This window comes from the organism of the source record quoted next, unplaced genomic scaffold (assembly GCF_019419815.1).
Source record: "Pyrus x bretschneideri cultivar Hongxiangsu unplaced genomic scaffold, Pyrus_bretschneideri_v1 Contig14, whole genome shotgun sequence".
NCBI classification, from domain to species: Eukaryota; Viridiplantae; Streptophyta; class Magnoliopsida; order Rosales; family Rosaceae; genus Pyrus; species Pyrus x bretschneideri.
In genome coordinates, this window is record NW_025999435.1 from 5,639,280 (window position 1) to 5,657,560 (window position 18,281).

The 18,281-nt window shown below is 38.9% G+C and overlaps 3 protein-coding genes and 1 pseudogene across 4 annotated transcripts; 2 read left to right on the forward strand and 2 right to left on the reverse strand.

Annotated features, from left to right (window-relative positions):
- Window positions 1-629: 629 nt before the first annotated feature.
- On the reverse strand, window positions 630-2,025 carry LOC103934120 (annotated as a pseudogene).
- A 2,823-nt stretch (window positions 2,026-4,848) lies between these two features.
- LOC103927346 (cyclin-dependent kinase F-4-like) lies at window positions 4,849-6,184 on the reverse strand. Its single transcript, XM_009336264.3, has one exon. It carries the CDS (start codon window positions 5,951-5,953, stop codon window positions 5,015-5,017), a length of 939 nt encoding a protein of 312 aa, XP_009334539.2. The 5' UTR covers window positions 5,954-6,184; the 3' UTR covers window positions 4,849-5,014.
- A 1,186-nt stretch (window positions 6,185-7,370) lies between these two features.
- On the forward strand, window positions 7,371-14,022 carry LOC103934110 (E3 ubiquitin ligase PARAQUAT TOLERANCE 3). Of its 2 annotated transcripts, XM_048579931.1 has the most exons (16): window positions 7,371-7,658; window positions 8,144-8,240; window positions 8,487-8,568; window positions 8,673-8,839; window positions 8,930-9,003; window positions 9,124-9,195; window positions 9,295-9,451; window positions 9,538-9,686; window positions 9,900-10,067; window positions 10,150-10,449; window positions 10,669-10,710; window positions 10,848-11,094; window positions 11,349-11,413; window positions 11,459-11,546; window positions 12,147-12,234; window positions 12,991-14,022. In XM_048579931.1, exons 1-16 carry the CDS (start codon window positions 7,493-7,495, stop codon window positions 13,756-13,758), a joined length of 2,730 nt encoding a protein of 909 aa, XP_048435888.1. In that variant the 5' UTR covers window positions 7,371-7,492; the 3' UTR covers window positions 13,759-14,022. The 2 variants fall into 2 exon arrangements, with proteins under 2 accessions (XP_048435888.1, XP_009342086.2); XM_009343811.3 differs by having other exon boundaries at window positions 11,349-11,546.
- Window positions 14,023-15,740: 1,718 nt separating this feature from the next.
- LOC103927356 (60S ribosomal protein L15-1) lies at window positions 15,741-17,823 on the forward strand. Its single transcript, XM_048579938.1, is given in 5 exon segments — window positions 15,741-15,771; window positions 15,774-15,950; window positions 16,350-16,516; window positions 17,124-17,321; window positions 17,417-17,823. Coding segments are annotated over 5 exon segments (819 nt in total). The 3' UTR covers window positions 17,663-17,823.
- Window positions 17,824-18,281: the final 458 nt, after the last annotated feature.

The following is an 18,281-nucleotide window of genomic DNA, read 5'->3' on the forward strand; positions in this document are numbered from 1 at the left end:
TATACAGAAAAAATCCGACCCTCCACATTATCATCTCTAGCCAAAGCACTAGATCCAGAATCTGAATGTTGCAGTTGATAAGTTGCGGAGACCGCCAATAGCTCAAGTTCAACTATCTCCACTTGTTTTTGCTCATGTTCAAACACTCTCTTAATAGTGTTTGTTATGGTATTCTACATACATGTTTCTTATTTTGGGATAGAAAAAACATTCACCATGGCGGTGTATTTTAAATTCAAGAGTTCAAGATATTATGATTCTCCTCCTATTGCCAACTGGGCTTTCATCCCAGTTAGTATTTTGAAACAAGAAGTGTTTTTGCATCCTCTAGTAACCGACATCTTCGGATATTAAAAGTTTACTAGTTGTCGACGTCTGATTTGGTATATGTTTCAGATAATGAAATTTAAACCAAACAAAACAATGTGACTCATTAAAATGAAATTTGTATTTATTTATTGCAGATTAAAAAGCTTACAAAAATCCTATCATACATTAGTTGTTGTTGGCTTGCTACCATTCTACTCGGAGCATTCAAATAAACTACAATCGTTAAAACAAAATTTGTACGTAGTTTTTGAAAGCTAATGAATCAAAAGCAATTAACTACCAAATCACTCGTGTCACAGCTACATGGAAATAATAGAATTTGATGCAGGCAAGATATTATTTTGTCTCCAAGGGATGGCACGTGGTAGTTGCCAACGAAGAAGGGATGCTTGGCTGCATCAGCAGCAGTAGGCCTCGCTGAAGGGTCCCAAGAACAAAGGGAAGAAATTAGCTTAATGGCTAATTCACTTGCGGAAGGAATCATCGCTGATAGACCAAACTCGTCAGTTTGTGGAAACTGATAGTTCATCTTGTGTGCAAGAAGCAGCCCGTTGCGCCAAGACCCCAAAGTTGGCCTACCAATCATGCTGCAAATCTTGAATATTTGATTCAGCATCACTTCGATCAGGAAATAGAGGCTGAAGCGAGAAAAGCTCTGCCATGATAGCACCCATTGCCCACATATCGACCTTAGGACAATAACGGTCTGACCGAAGCATTACCTCAGGAGCTCGATACCAGAGAGTGGTGACGTAGTCTGTATAAGGAGGAGGTGAATCAATCTCCTTAGCAGAACCTAAATCCCCAATCTTGACAACACCTTCCTTAACCAACACGTTCTCCGGCTTCATATCACGGTGAAAATAGCTAGTTTTGTGCATGTAGGCAAGGCCCTGAAACATCTGATAGCAGATGTTTCTAATTTTGTCCTCTGTGAATCCGGTTTGCCTTTTTGTCTCAATAAGATCATCCAAACTGCTCTGCATATACTCAAACACAAAGTAAGCAGAACTGTATTGGGTAATGACTTCCTTCAACTGGACAATGTTGGGATGGTTGAGTTTGGAAAGGGACTGAACTTCTGGTAGGCTAAGACACTGCTACAACGAATTGCACCTTTGGTTCAGTTTCTTGATTGCAACGAGTTCACCCGTCTGTTTGTAGAGCGCATCAAACACCGTCCCGTAAGCATCACCACCTAGTTTCTTAATCATCTCGAACTTTTCCACGATCGATCTCTAGGAATTGATGGAATTATGAGTACTTGAAGAAGTAAACTAAACCCCTCAACGCCTAAGAAATATGTGACAAAGTTCAGGAAAAAACACCAGTTTTGACAAACTTGGAACGTTTCGATTGGGGAGAGAGAGAGAGAAATAGGCAAGTTGCTAAACTTCTAAATGTGTGGAGGGTTGAAATTTATAAGTTCCTGGATCCTGATCGAATGAGGAAAAGGGGTAAGCAACTCACTAGTCTAATTGGATTGGTACTTGGATTCGTGCAATCCAAGTAACATCACAATTGCAAAAGTCTGATTTCCTGATCTTTTTTAAAATGTGTTATTTACTTGGGGTCAATTGTCAATAGCTTTTGGTAGTCTTGTGATTTCACGTGTTGGCAATTAAAGTAAGGAAAAGGATCCTCGCCGGGTCCTTTTTCTAGGCATCCTAGGATCCTGTGATCGTGACCGTTCATCGTATATCGTACGATCAAAAATCATTTTAAAATTGAAAATTTAAAATTAAATATAAATGGTACCTAACGAAAACTGACCGCATAATGTACGATGAATGGTCACGATCACGGGATCCCTAGGAAAAGGATCCGGCGATGATCATTTTCCTTAAAGTAAAAGCTTATTTTTAGCTATGCTCCCCGAACTCCCTATTAATCTACTTTGCTCTTTCTAATTCAAAAGTTGTTACTTTACTTCCTGAAACTCAAAGTTTGCTCCATTTTGCCCTCGGAACTCGATTTTGATCCCATTTTGCCCCCTAAAACTAGGGATGGGCACTTAGAACCGAAAACTGAAACCGAAACACGAACCAAATCGAACCACATCGGATGGTTTGGTTTTGCGGTTTTGAAACCGAAACGCAACATAGAAAACGATTTGGTTTTGGTTTTGGCTTTTGAAAACGCACCGAAACCAAACCGCACTGCAAATATTAATAAATATTTAATTAAATGTCCATATTAGATTTCATGTTTTAATTGGTTGTTTGTTAGAATCTATACACTTAGTATGGACTCAACCACACTAGAATATCATCATTCCTCGCTTTCTTTCGTTCATTAACTTGAAGGACCTTTGTTATTTTATACCATCACACACACACATATATGTACAAGGGTGGACTAATCTTGTTATCAAGAATCAAACAATGATCTAATAAAGTCCACTCATTTGAAGCATGATATCACATATTCTAGTATGAAAGTTTCGCTCACGTTTAATGAATTCAAATTTATTCATCTTGTTTTATGATAAATAATGTAAGGGACACCCTTTTGTTGCACAAACATGTTTTAACATCACAAATGCATGCAACATGCTAATTGTTTACATAACAAATGTCTTTTTCCTATTGCTATTGGGAAATGCTTATTAATATGTTAAATTGCAAATTGTACATTTTTTCTTAAAAACCAAACCGAAACCGTTTGAAACCGCACCGAACCGAACCAAATGGTTTGATTTCATTTCGGTTTTGGCTTCAAAACCGCACTGAACCGAACTGCAAAAAATTTCGGTTTCAGTTTTGGTTTCACTCAAAACCGCACCAAACCAAACCGTGCCCACCCTTACCTAAAACTTTAAAGTCGTCTATGTAAAACTCAAAATTAGCTCCACATTGCCTTATATCTATTAATTTCTTATATGAGTTTGATTTAGGTGTGCCAAGTAATCAATTTCTTTTTTATTTTTATTTTTCTTCCTTTCTTAATTTTTCCTTTAAAATTAATATTCACTGATTGTTAAATGTTAACGCATAATGGATTTTTTTTGTTTTTTTTTTTTTTTGTAAAAACATAATGAAGATTTATAATCAAATTTACTGCACACATGACATAGTCTTATTGGGTATTAGGTCCAACATATGTTTCAGTAGGCGACCTATAAGTTCCAGGGAAAAGAGAGAGTCCACAAGTCAAAGTGGAATGAATTTTGAGTTTCAGGAAATAAAGTAGTAACTTTTGAGTTACAATAGGCAAAGTGAGATCAAAACGGAGTTTTAGAAGCGTAGCTGAAAATAAGCCAAATTTGTATTTTGTATTTTGTATTTTGTATTTTTTTTGAAAAAGGATCGATATTTATTAAACCAAATAGAAGAGCGGTACAAACATAGGATAATGTGCCAAATTTGTATTTGAACTCCTTAATTTGATGCAATTAACCAAGAGGGTATGAAAATGTGTATTGACATGAAGAAATAGGTAAACAATGCAATCGATAGAAAGTCAGTCAGTACGAATTAGGAAACTTTTGTGTACGTCTAACTTCAATTCCCCCATCTAGACGGAATAAACAAAAGAATTACGAAAGACAAACAAGTAAATCCAGACGTTACCAAAGTAAAAGAAAATTCTTTCAAAAATAATAATGAATTTTATAACACAAAACCAAAGAAATATTAGTCCAAGAAACCAAAGAAATTTTATAGCAATTCCAGTGATAAAATTAAGAGACAGTGTTGGAAGTATCACAAGTTCGGCCATTATGCTAATGATTGTATTGTCAAGAAAACAATAAAACAATTAAAAATTTCAGAAGAAGAAACCCTATTTGGATAATACACATTCCAGTTGACCGACTAATTCTAATTGTTTTGTTCCGAAGCAAAGATATCCACAGGACGGTTCATTCTATTCAGATATTCACAACCAAAATGTAATGGATTCACTTTTAGATAGGTCTTGAAAGAGAAAGGAAGGCTGGAATGCCAACAGGCGTCTCACAAGATAAATTAATTAGAGTTTTAGAATTAAGAAACACAGATTCCAGTAAAAATTCTTCTGAACGAATTGAATCGAGAAAGGAGATTTGTGTGATCGTGTTGGAAGAAAGCTTCTGAAGAGCTCCCTGTCTCACTCCCTAGTGCCTTAATTGTTAAGAAAAGAGCTTGAACTTTTTGTACTGTTTGACTTTTTTTTCGCGAGTATTTTTATTGGCATTTGCTTATCATTTTGTATAGGGCGTTTGTTTGTTCTTGTGCGTATTTCTTATTTTGGAAGAAGAAAATATATACCTTGTTGTACATACAAGTTTGTATACTTATGAGTGCAAGAGATTACGAGGGGCCTTTCATCACAGTTCGAATTTTATCCGGCAACCATCATCTTGGGATATCAAGAGTTTATCAGTAAAAGATGTAATTTTAAAGTGTGTGGTTTTATCTCTCAAGCTATAGTTTGCCAGGACTTTTCATAGAACAACTTACTAGTCGTCAATGTCTGATTTGTCATTTGTTTCGAACAATGAAATTTGAACCAAATAAAAACAATGTGTAGGTATATATTGCACATTAATGAGAGCTTACAAAAATTGTATCAGACATACGTTATTTGTAGTTGGCTTGCTGCCACTTTAATCAAATAAACTACGCTCGCTAAAATAAAATCTGTTGCTTTTGAAAGCTAATGAATCAAATACAGTTAACTACCCACATTACTCGTGTCAAATCTACGCGAAAATAAGAGAATTCGATGCAGGCAGAATGTTGCTCTGTCTCAAAGGGATGGCTCTTGGAATCTTGTAGTTGCCAACGAAGAAAGGATGCCGAAGTGCCTCAGCAGCAGTAGGCCTCGCGGAAGGGTCCCAAGAACAAAGGGAAGAAATCAGCTGGATGGCAGATCTGCTTGCAGAAGGAATCATCGCAGATAGACCAACCCCGCCAATTTTTGGAAACTGATAGTTCAAGTTTTGGGCAAGAAGCTGTCCCTCTGGCCATGACTCCCAGGTGGGACTGCCTATAACACTGCAAATCTTGAACATCTGATCATCAGCACTTTCGCCGGGAAATAGAGGCCGGAATGAAAACAGCTCTGCTATGATGGCGCCCATTGCCCACATATCGACCTTAGGACCATACAAGCCTGACCGAAGCAACACCTCAGGAGCACGATACGGACGAGTGGTGACATAGTCTGTATAGGGAGGAGGTGAATCAATCTGCTTAGCCGAACCCAAATCTGCAATCTTGACTACATGCGCACCATCCTTAACCAACACATTAGCGGGCTTCAAATCACGGTGGAAATAGCCGTTTCTGTGCATATAAGCCAGGCCCTGAAACATCTGAAAGCAGATGCTTCTAACTTCTTCCTCGGTGAATTTGGTTCGCCTTTTCATCATAAGATCAAGCAGACTGCTCTGCATATACTCAAAGACAAGGAATGCAGAATCGTTTTCGAAGATGACATCCTTCAACTGGACAATGTTGGGGTGCCTAAGCTTGGAAAGGGACTGAACTTCCGGTAGGCTTAGGCACTGCTCAAAGGAACTGAATGTCTCCCTCAGATACTTGACTGCAACGACTTCACCCGTCGGTTGGTGCTGCGCCTCAAATACTGTTCCGAAAGAACCACCGCCTAGTTGCTTAGTAATCCAAAACTTGTCCATGATCCGATCGTAACTCGTAAGGAACCGAACCAACCCTCCAACAGTTAATGTAGGACTAAACCCAACCCCTCAACGCCAAAGAACTAGTTGCGATCTCTGGGGAAAAACCCTAGAACGTATGAACACTGATTAGGGTTCCGGATCTCTGAGAACAGAAGACTTGAAAGTTGAGAGCTTGTGAAATAGCGAGAGAGAGAGAGAGAGAGAGAGAGAAGCAAGTTGGTAATTGTGTTTGAGATTCGGGAAATTATGGAAAGTGTGGAAATTAGGGTTCCAATTTGTAGCTTCATTCATTCCATTATCTCCCGATTGAACGAGGGGCAAGCAACTCACTCGGTTTAATTGGATTGCAACTCACGTGGCTTAATTGTATTGGTAATTCGATTCGTGTAACGCAAGCAACCTCACTCTCCCAGTAGCTAGTTGCTACTTCACTCCTCTGCGGAAAAGGAAAGGGCTTTTTCGTAAATTGGTTTTTCTTTGGGCACAAGTATAGGATTTTCTAACGGTCAGGATTTTCTAAAACTCGTTTTTTACATGGATCAATAGCTGTCAACGGATATTATAAAACATTGGCCGTATGAAACCATGGTGTAAAAAATGAAAACGGTTTAAATTTTCGTGAGCCGTAGATGGGCTGGACCCACAAGGATTATCCGCAACGGAAAAGGAGAGACGGAACATAACAAAACCCAACCCCCCTCAGAACTGCTCTATCTCGCTCTCTCGCTCTCTCTCTCTCTGGGGGCGCTCTGAAACTTCCCAAAAGCAAACCCTAGCAGCCTGGCGGTTCGTCATGATTATCGACCTATAAAACTCGCCCTACGGCTTGTAAATCGTTGCTGCTTTCACAAATTGCACGGGGATTCTCTCAGACGGATTCTGATTTTCTCGATTTTGGCGTGTCGGAAGCTTTCTCGGAGTTCGTGCAACCCAATCAATCGGCGATTTCGAAGCGACGATCCGGTCAATCAATCAATCAATCGGCAAATTAATTCAACCGATATCGATTCTTCAACCTAGGGTTTTCTGATTCTCTCAGACTCTTCGTTGAGGATCGGTGCGAACGCTTCGTATCGATAAGCGTAGGCAGAGGGCTTTTTCTGATTTCACGGAGATCTGTGAAATTCGATTCCGATTGCGGCGATCGGCGGAGGAGGATTGGATCGGCGGCGGACGGAGGGTGTAGAAACCTTATTTAATTCCGAGCATCGCCATCTGTTCGACGATCGGTTTCTGAAGGATTCGAATCGAACCAAAAGAGCGGAGATTGGTGCTGTTGACGGCGGCGAAGAAGCTTTGGAAGAGCTGTCAATCTGTCTCCCCCCTTGCGGTGGTTTGGTTGTTCCATCTCAATAGAATAATCGAAGAAAAAAAGGAGCTTGAATTTTTTGTACTGTTTGAATATAGCAGCTTTTTTTCTTGGAGTTGAATATAAGGCCGTATAATTTTTTTGGCCTTCGATTATTTGTTTGTTCTTGTTTGTGGTGTTATACATATTTCATATTTTGGAAAAAAAAAAAGAAAAAAAAATTTACCATGGCGGTGTATTATAAATTTAAGAGTGCAAAAGACTATGATTCTATTCCTATGGACGGCCCGTTCATCGCAGTTGGTATTTTGAAAGAAAAAATATATGAATCCAAGCACTTAGGGCGGGGTACTGATTACGACCTCGTCGTCACCAATGCCCAGACCAATGAAGGTTGGTTCTGATTTAGTTATTATTCCCTTCTGAACATGTTCTAATTAATCACAGATATGAGTCCTCACAGGTGATACGAGAGTTTTTGTGTGTCAGAGTCGAGTGGTAGGATCGTCGTCTGGGGTTTTGGGGATTTCTAAAATTTTGTTTTAGGGTTTTTCTTGATTTAATTAACATTGGGGTCTCTAGTTGCCAGTGTGCCTTGAAATTCAAGATAGTGATTGTGTATGGTGGTTTACTTTTGTCATTGAAAGAGAATTTTGACCACCACATTCTCTATGTTGAATTGACTCGACCTGAGTGGGGACGGGCTATGTGAGGTTGAAATCTGGGTTCTTTAGGAATGGTTAATCTGACCAGAGCTTTCTAGGAACTATGGGTTACGATGTGGGGAATCACATTTTGGTAGCTTTTATCCTTGCTTTCATGGATTAATATCGTTGCAATGTTTTATAGTCTTTATGTTCGGTGTTTTGTAATTTCAGAGTATCTTGATGAAGGGATGTTGATTCCAAAAAATACGTCAGTTTTGATACGCCGCGTACCTGGAAGGCCTCCGATGCCCATTGTTACTGATTCAGAGTACTATCTCAGATCCTTTAACTTCTTGTCTTTAGTTATGTTCTCGCAAAATCCATGATCAATTTTGAGTTGTCAGTATTACTTTGTTCTTGTGTTTAATTAATCTGTGACATGGTAGTCCCTGTTATTGTATCTTCGTTGGCATTAGTGCCATGTACTTCGATAGGGTAATTGTGTTTCTTATGACCCTTAGGGCAGATTTCAAGGGTTTGTTTAGTTAGGCAATTTTTATTTCTTTTGTTGCAGGCAAAAGGTAGAAGATAAGGTGGAGGACACTGAACCAGAAAGGACTAGCTTTCTGGCAGCTGAATCATCTGCCACGAAATATGTAAGTTTTAATATCCGCTAGTCCTCTTTGGTTTTAAGTGGTGTGGTCATGCTTTGCTTGGTGCCATACCTTTTGTTGATCTTGTGTTTATTATGGCTTTGCAGCCTGGTGATCCAGATTGGGATGATTATGGGGATGATTTGTATGAAATTCCTGAAGTGCTGGCTGTGCAGACAAGCTATCAGGCTCCGGATGCGCTGCCAACTGATAAAGCTGATGAAGATAGCAAGATTAAGGCTTTGATCGACACTTCAGCCTTGGAATGGCAACAGTAAGATGCTTTCAGTTTTATTAGTGCACTGCGATATGATAATGATAGGTTTCTGGTCACTAATGTTGGATGATCTTTGTGTTTTTGCAGCCAAGGTCCCGACGGCTTTGGTCCTGGTAGAGGTTTTGGCAGGGGTGGAAGAATGATGAATGGACGTGGTATTGGTGAGTCTCTTTAGATTACATTATTTTTGTTTTACAGTACATATCAATGCTCATCGAATCTGTGTCTCTTTCTCTATCAATTTTACATACTGAAACTGATATCTATTTTCTTTAATTGAGGTCGTGGAGGAGGCGGTTTTGAGAGGAAAACACCTCCACACGGATATATTTGTCATAGGTGTAAGGTGCCTGGTATGATCATTTTCCTTCTTTTTGGAAGATAATGGATGTTTTGTGATAAGTGCTTAGATGAGGAATGTTGTAATATTTGACATTTGTATGTGTGTCCAGGGCATTATATTCAGCACTGCCCTACGAATGGTGATCCAAATTTCGACATTAAAAGAGTTAAGCCACCCACTGGAATTCCTAAGTCCATGCTGATGGCAAACCCAGATGGCTCATATAAATTGCCAAGTGGTGATAAAGCTGTATTGAGGCCAAACGAGTAAGCTAATTTGATTTTGTATATTTTATAGGCTTAGTTTCCAGTTTTTTTATAAAAGAAACTTTTTATAATTGATATGGAAACAGGGCTGCTTTTGAGAAAGAGATTGAAGGTTTACCATCTACACGTTCTGTTGGTGATCTACCGCCTGAGCTACACTGCCCATTGTGCAAAGAAGTGATGAAAGATGCTGTGCTAACGAGCAAGTGTTGCTTTAAAAGCTTTTGTGATAAGTGTAAGTTATGATGTAAATTTAATTGTCTAAATTTTGCAACATCTAAGGGAAGAAATTCAATTTTTCTCTCTTGTGATATTTTTGGTTTACCCTCATCTGGATCACGAGCCCCTTCGACATCTTATTACTTAACTGTATATCCTGAACTCTCGTATCCGTATTGTCTATCATATCAACTTTCTTTGTGCTTACACTGGATCATATGTTAATCAGGTATCCGGAACTACATTATGTCCAGGTCAGTGTGTGTCTGTGGGGCTACAAATACGCTGGCAGACGATCTACTGCCAAATAAGACACTCAGAGATACAATCAATCGCATCTTGGAATCTGGTGGTAACAGTAGTGCTGACAATGCTGGGAGTACATTCCATGTTCAAGGTTTGTTTTTTCAGGGACGTGCCTTCTATTTCTGTTTAGACTTGAACATTGTTGTTATTAGATCATGATTTGTAATATTTAGATATGGAGTCTGCTCCCTGTCCACAACCCAAGATTCCTTCCCCCACTGTATCTGCTGCATCAAAAGGAGAAGAAAAACATTTACCTTTGAATGAAGAACCTCCAAAGATCCAGGAAACTGAAGATGAGATAAAGCCTGTTCTTCCCCAGCAGCAGATTTTAGACAGAGTGAGAACTACGAAAGTAGTTGATGTGTCTGAAGCCACACATGAGTCAATGAGTGTGAAGGAACCGGCATCACAAGGGAGTGCTCCACTGGTTGAGGAAGAAGTGCAGCAAAGGATGGCTTCTGGGGAGGCAGGTAATGTATTGGTCTGGGTATTATTGTTTTTTTATTCTGTTGGCCTACTATTCTATTTTAGAACTTTTTTCAGGAGCGTATCAAGTTCTGTGTTGTCTTTTGTTTTATTTGACATGTATTAGTAGGATAGATGTGTTGAGTAAAATTATTTTTTCCTTGAAAATTGAAAAGAAGTTTGTAGTGATCTCTTATTGGGTTTTGATTGTATATTCGCTACAGGAAAGAAAAGGAAAAAGAAGAAAATTCGAGTGCCAGCGAATGGTATGCCTTTTCTCTTATTTTGTTTTTGTAAACATAGATGTCTCTGTTCAAGTTCTCTGCAGTAAATTATATATTTGATTGATATACTCTAATCCTTGTGCTTTAATATGTATATAACATGATTACATCCTACGCAGACATGCAATGGAGAAACCCTCAAGATCTTGCAGCTGAAAACTATATGATGCCTATGGGCCCTGCTGCTTATAATCCATACTGGAATGGCATGCAACCTAGCATGGGCATGGAAGGATATATGACACCATATGGTGGTCCGATGCCGTATATGGGTTATGGTCCGATGGACATGCCATTTGGGGGTCTTGGTCCACAGGACCCATTTGGTTCTCAAGGCTATATGATGCCCATGGTTCCGCCTCAGAGGTATGCATTCAACTCATGAATTTCTTAGTGAATGGGTGTGATGTTGGTGGGTTTGTGTTATGAATACTGTTATTCAAATTAGGTATGCAAGTTAATGTTATTTTCCTTTGAACCATTACACGACCCTGTAGGTTTGTAGGTGGTACCATTGCCCTAAGCATATCATTATATGGTTTCAAGTTGCAATTTAGTAATTTTTTTCTTCCTTTCGATCCTAAAGCCTTATTTCGTTTTAAATTTTGAACTTCATACAGGGATCTTGCGGACTTTGGTATGGGCATGAATGGGATGAATGGCATGAATGGGATGAATGGGATGAATGGCATGAATGGGATGAATGGCATGCATGGGATGAATGGCATGCATGGACCCCCCATCATGAGCAGAGAAGAATTTGAGGCTCGGAAAGCTGATTTGAGAAGGAAGCGTGAAAATGAAAGACGGGGTCAAAGGTAAGATTGAACTCATTATTTCTTGTTGGATTTGTGATGCATATATTATAACTTACACGTATATTAGATAGATGGCCATACTCTGTGAGTTGGTCTACCAAAGTGTTTCGCCTCCTTGGTAGTCATTGTAAATTTTGGACACTGTATGTGAAGTCTTAATGGTTTGTGATATCAGTGACTTAATTGAGTTGTGAAATTCCTATTTGGCATGTTGGTTGTTGATAATAAGAGTCGATAATACACTGATGCAAGCTTAGTCACATGTAACACATGTTGTTTCTCCCTGTACTGGAATAATCGTCTTACTTTTGATCCTAGGAGTTTTGTCTGAGAATCAAAAAAGTATAATGCTTATTTATTTTCCTTGTTGCAAGACAGACATTTGATAGATAAATCCTTAAGAATTGGCGTTATGAGTTAGCTGTTTGCGCTTGTGTCTGGAATTTATCTTTTACATATATGGGCATTGCATCATTATAGTCTAATAACGATATTACTTGTTGAGACATCTTATGTCCCCTAATGCCGCAACTATTTGTTTAGACTATTTTAGCCTGGTTGAATATTAAATTATTTTCATTGTTCTGTTTTTGACGGCAGGGAGTTGTCCAAAGATGGGGAGTATGGAAGGGAAGTGAGCAGTGGCGGCGGCGGCGGCAGCGATGTTCCTCCAATGAAACCAAAATCTGTACGTCTCTATTGTGCCAATTTCCCTATCTTGTTATCCTTGTTTGTATGCTGCAGCAGCTGCTTATGGTATTTATCAGCATTTTTGCAAGGCAACACCAAGTTGGCAATAGAAAGCCAACTTGGCCAAATAACGCCTAGAGAGATTGCACTGCTGCAGCAGCAGCTAGGATCAAACAGTATTAGTCCCGTTTTCCTATCACTTTGACTTTATTATTCTTGTTTGGTTTTTAGTTTTAAATTATATCGTATTTATTCTCTTGGTAATTCATGCTCCATTGGAGAGAAGATATCCTAGTTTGGCCTTTGTCGCGGTGACTTAAACCGTTGGATAAATGGCTAAACTAGGCAGGAGTTGAGGTCAATTTTGGGCTGGATCCCATTACTACCCAATTTATTCCGAGTACAAAATTGTTTCTGGAAATTGTTGGTTTAAATTCTTGGAAAAATTAAGTAATGGGCTCCAAAAACACCTCTTCCCCCTCCACCGAAACTTGTTATATTAAATGCCTTCTTGTTTGAAAACTGAAAAAATAAAATAAACAAATCATCCTAATTTTAATCTTGTCATGGAATTTGATGGACCTGAAATATTAAAAGAAAAATGTTTGCGAGCACACCGGAACCTGATTTTGAAAAATAAAAGGAAAAGATAGTAAATGGGCACCATTTGAGTGACAGTGAAAAGTCAATAATTTTGTCATGGTAATTTTTGCTGGCATGGAATGTTTCTTTGACTTATTTGTTGTTGGTGCAGAAGTCAATGGCCCGATCACCAAGCCCAGATTATACTACTCATCACCGCAGTCACAGACGCGAGAGGCCGTCTCCAGAACGAAGACCCTCGCGTGACCCGCGTGACCTGGAGCCACAGCCGCCTCCGCGTCCTCCAAAGAGAAACTCCGAGCAGCAGCAGCACCACCACCACCACGACAGAGAACGCGAGCGCGACCGAGATCGAGAACGCGAGAGGGACCACGACCACGAGGATGGTCATCCACGCCATAAACGCCACCGTTCTGAGTCGTCGTTGGGAAAGCCTTCCGGTCTAACGACAACATCGGCGAAATCTACCTCCTCTATAGCATTAGCTGCGGCAGAAGCGGCGGCGGAGCGGAAGCACAAGGCAAGCGTCTTCTCTCGCATAAGCTTTCCTGAGGGAGAAGTGAGCAAGAAGCGGAAGGCCTCTTCTTCCTCCACTGCTTCTGCCGCCGCTCCTTCTCCGGCGGAGGAGGATAACAGGTCGGCGCATTACCATCACAAGGAGTCGTCGTCGTCCTTGGCGAATGGGTTATACGAGGAGTATAAGTCGTCGTCTACGGCGGCCAAGGCTGCGAGCAGCGGAGCTGGAAGCAGAAAGACTATGGTCAGAGCTGCTTCCATGGAGTATGAGTCGAGCGACGACGATCGGCACTTCAAGAGGAAGCCGTCGAGGTACGAGGAGTCGCCGCCGAAGGCAGCGGAGCAGGAAGAGCCCTCCAGGCACTCGAGAGGCGGCAAGGATCGGGAACGCAGGCAGAGATAGATAGGTTTTAGGGAAATGCCCGTATTGGTTTTATCCAGAACGACATCGTTCCTCCCCTCACTCTATGTTTTGGGTTTTGGGCCTTTTGAGGTGGCTGGGTGTGGTACTGTATATGTAAAGAAGCCCAGTCGGAGGTGTTGCGGGGGCCCAATGAATGTTTTTGGGCTTTTTTTGGTTTATGCTTGAAATTTCGTATCGCATGTTTTTTGCGTATCTGAAAACCCTAAAATTACAAATATGAATAAGGAGTCTCTTTCAAGATCATGATTCCTATTGAGTATTAATATTTTATTTACTGAGAATGTTTTAATTTTTGCCACTAATTGATGTGTTTGTTTAACATTCAAAGCTAGAGAAACCTAATATTTTATCAAGCATAAAAAATGTTTAGCTTCTTGGTTTAGAAATGAAGCCTCCCGCTCCCTCCTAATCAATGACCCTAAACATCAAATAATTTGGGCTTGGTGATCAAGCTGATTATTCCAATCAAATAATTAGCTTGATCGAACCATGTCTAGCCCTACCTAAACTTCAAGTAACTACAAATGATATCGATTCGAACCATAATGAGATGAAATCTTAAAAATCTAAATCTTACAAACACATTCAATGAGTGCACTTCAGCATTTCATTTATTCAATTATGAGCCTTCAAACCTCTCTTTTTTTTTTCTTTTTTTTTTTAATAACCAGTAACGCCAAGTTTCGAAGTAACATTTGAGGAATAATTTTGTTGTTGCCTGTAACATTATCGTTTGTGCAGTTTTCACTCTCGGTTTGCCTTTTTAGATGCGTTTGTTTTGTTACCTTTTTGTGCTTGGTGTTTTGGATATCTTTGTCCATGTCTTAGATGTGTTGTTTAAGTTTATGTTATGAAATTGTTATTTTTCTTAACACTATTTGAATGAAGAAATTTAAGATTACTAACGAAGTTTAAAATGACGGAAATTGAATTGACGAGATTTTATTTTCTAGAATTTGTTAATTTTTTGTTTGGTTAATCTAAAAGAATAATGGAATGAATACGGAATTTGTTATTTTTAAGCTCTTAATCATAGAAATTAGGAATGACACCTATTTACATGGACTTTAAACTTGAGAATTGGAGGTCCAAATTCCAAGTTTTTTTTTCACTCGAAAATTCTAAATTTCTATGTTTATGAATTAAAATAAGGGAATTGGTGCATGTCAATTTACAAATTCTGACTTTTATCCAAATTTCAAATTTATTTTTCTCATCCAAACATAGTGTAACAACACAAAACAATGGGATTTAGGGCCAGTTTTGATAGATCATAAGACCATCTCAAACCATTGGGTTAAAACCTAAATTTTTTAGCCCCGAAAATGTAGGTTTTAACCTAGAAACATCTTTTTTTGTTCCAACCCTTATGAGTTAAAATTTTAGCCCCAGATTATTAAAAAATAAATTTAGGCTAATTTTTTTCTTAAAGTAACTTTTTTAAAAGAAAAAAATTATGTAGACTATCCTAATTTAATTTTATGAACATGTTAACCTACAAATATTTAGATTCCGATAAATATTGAAAAATCACTAACCGACACTATGAAAGAATATAAAACACATAAAAGATTTTTTTTTTTAATTTACTTTAGCTATTGGATTTAAATTTGGACCGCTAGATATTTTTTTTTTTTACTATTAAATTTCATCAAATTAGATCTTAACCGTTGGATTTAATGAATTTATAAATATAAAACTAAAAAAAATATATATACATATATGGTGGGTCAGCCCCACTAACCTAGGCAGAAATCATGAGCTAAATTTGATCCATAATTAAGTTTTGAGTTTTAATTCATATTTGCAGCAAGAGTTATAGTAAGTTTAGGTAAATTTAAAATCTAAAATTTAAATTTTACTCTAAGGTTGAAGTAAGTCTAAAGGAAAGCTCTTGATTAGGGCATTTCAATTTACTCGGCCACATTAAACTAAAATCCCGTTAAAAGCCGAGAAACGTGATGTAGTTTAGAAATATACGACACGTCGTACTTCTGAAGACATTTTAGGGTTTCTAAGAAACAATGGACGGCCCAGATTCGAAATCCCTGATCCTTTCGAGCACTATATAATGTCCAGTTTTCGCCACAAACCCTCACTCTGTGCTTTGAAAACCCTAGCCCCGACTGCCCAACCCTGTGCGTCGCAGCTCATTTCTGATCCGGCCATGGGTACTCCTCTCTCTCTCTCTCTCTCTCTCTCTCGCTCTCTCTAGATTCATGATTGGTTAACTGTATAAAGTTATTGTTAACTGGGTTTGGTTTTTGCTTGATGCTTAGCTGACAAGTTCATCTTTCTCTTGTTAACCTGCATTTTTTTTTCTAGGAAATAGATCGCATTTCCGTGGTTTAATTGGTTTTTTCTTATTTGTTTAAGTTTGATTTTGTACATAATTAATGTTGGGGATCATGAATTCTGTAAAAAAATTCTATGAAATACACTACATTTCAAGGTTTTAAAACCGCTTCTCTGATTGGTTTAATTTTGATTACATGATGGTATTGGGTTAAATGATTTTTATAAAATTCAGTTGTATAACATGTTTTGTTTTGTTTTTGGGGACATTTTAGGGGCTTACAAGTACGTATCCGAGATATGGAGGAAGAAGCAGTCTGATGTGATGAGGTTCCTCCAGAGGGTCCGCTGCTGGGAGTATCGCCAGCATCCTTCGATTGTCCGAGTCACAAGACCCACACGCCCTGATAAGGCACGTCGTTTGGGTTACAAGGCCAAGCAGGTACTGATAATTTCATCAACCATAAATTAATGATTATGATGGTATGTGATAGGATTACTGTCTTATCCGGAACAAGGATCCTTTCCGGATCCTCTTTGTGGGGATCTAATCAATCATGTCCATTCATCATGCGGTCATAAATTGAATATAAATAGCATCTAACAAAACTGACTTATGATGAACGGACACGTTTGATTGATTCGTGTCAGTGTTTTGGTGAGCATGCATACTGTCTCTAATACATTGCTTTGCTTATGTTGTGCATCAGTTAATCTAATCCAGAGTATGCACTGGTTAAGCAGCACTTTGATGCCTAACCATTGTGCCTATAAATGCCTTGTTTTATAATCATCAAATGCTTCCTGAGACTGGCTATACTAAATCAAATAATCGATCTTCTACCGAGCGAGTCCTATGTATAGTTCTTGCTTTTGCCTCAATTTGATAGTGAACTATTCTAGTCGGTGTCCTGGATTTTTTTTCTTGTGTTTTAATTTATAAACATCTAATTTGTTACTGTTTGAATGCTCCCGTCGTTTGCTGGTCCCCAGTCATGTTTGAAGTAATTTGGTGATTTAGCTGATGTTTCTTGTAAAATTTGTTTCAGGGTTACGTTGTTTACCGTGTCCGTGTGAGGCGTGGTGGGCGCAAGAGGCCTGTTTCCAAGGGTATTGTATATGGAAAGCCCACAAACCAGGGTGTGACACAACTCAAGTTCCAGCGTAGCAAGAGGTCTGTTGCTGAGGAGCGTGCTGGGCGCAAGTTGGGAGGCCTCAGGGTTCTCAACTCATACTGGCTCAATGAGGTTTGTGACTCACTTTCAACTTTTGAGTTGGTTGGATTTGGGCTTGGTGTTAGTTTGATTTTCCGAAGTCTTGCTTACAATTTTTTGTGATGCAGGATTCGACCTACAAGTACTTTGAGGTCATCATGGTTGATGTTGCTCACAATGCCATCAGGAACGACCCAAGAATCAACTGGCTCTGCAACCCTGTTCACAAGCACAGAGAGCTTCGTGGTCTTACTTCTGCTGGAAAGAAATACAGGGGTCTGCGCGGAAAGGGTCATCTGTACCACAAGAACCGACCTTCTCGCAGGGCAACATGGAAGAGAAATACCACCCTTTCACTCCGCCGTTACCGTTGATTTCAGTTGTGTTACCTTATGTTGTGGCGTTATTTCTGCGTACTTTCAGGAAGAGTCTGTTATGGATTTGAAATTTTGGCAGATAAAAACTTAAATCGTGTTTTATTTGAATGATTTACGGTCTTATTTGAAAGTCTTTTGGGACGTATTACCTTTTTTTACTCTTCCTGATTCTTTTGATATTTTTCAAGGTAGTCATTGTTTTGGTAATGTTTTCACATCTTGTGATATCTACCATGCTTCATTCAGTGAAAGCTTGGTCAAACGAGTTAAAAGAAAATTCCTGTCAAGATTTTCGCTGACTTTACAGTACAAGCTTTGATTTCTATTATTTTGTTCTTGAACCCGAAGGGAGGATATGAAAACACAAACATGGTTTGAAATTGGATGAGTCCAGTTATGTTAGAGCACCCATCGTGTTGATAGTTTTAACATTCCAATCTACACTGGCATTATTGTTCAGAATCTTTTTTCTTGTTGCAACAGATTCGGATTCATGAGTACAATTTACATGAATTGAGTTCACCATTACCATGGCGTCCTGTCCTGTTCAAATAACACAATGATGTCTTAAGTTTTTCATCATAGGCGTATAGAGGATCAGGAGGACGGTAGTGTC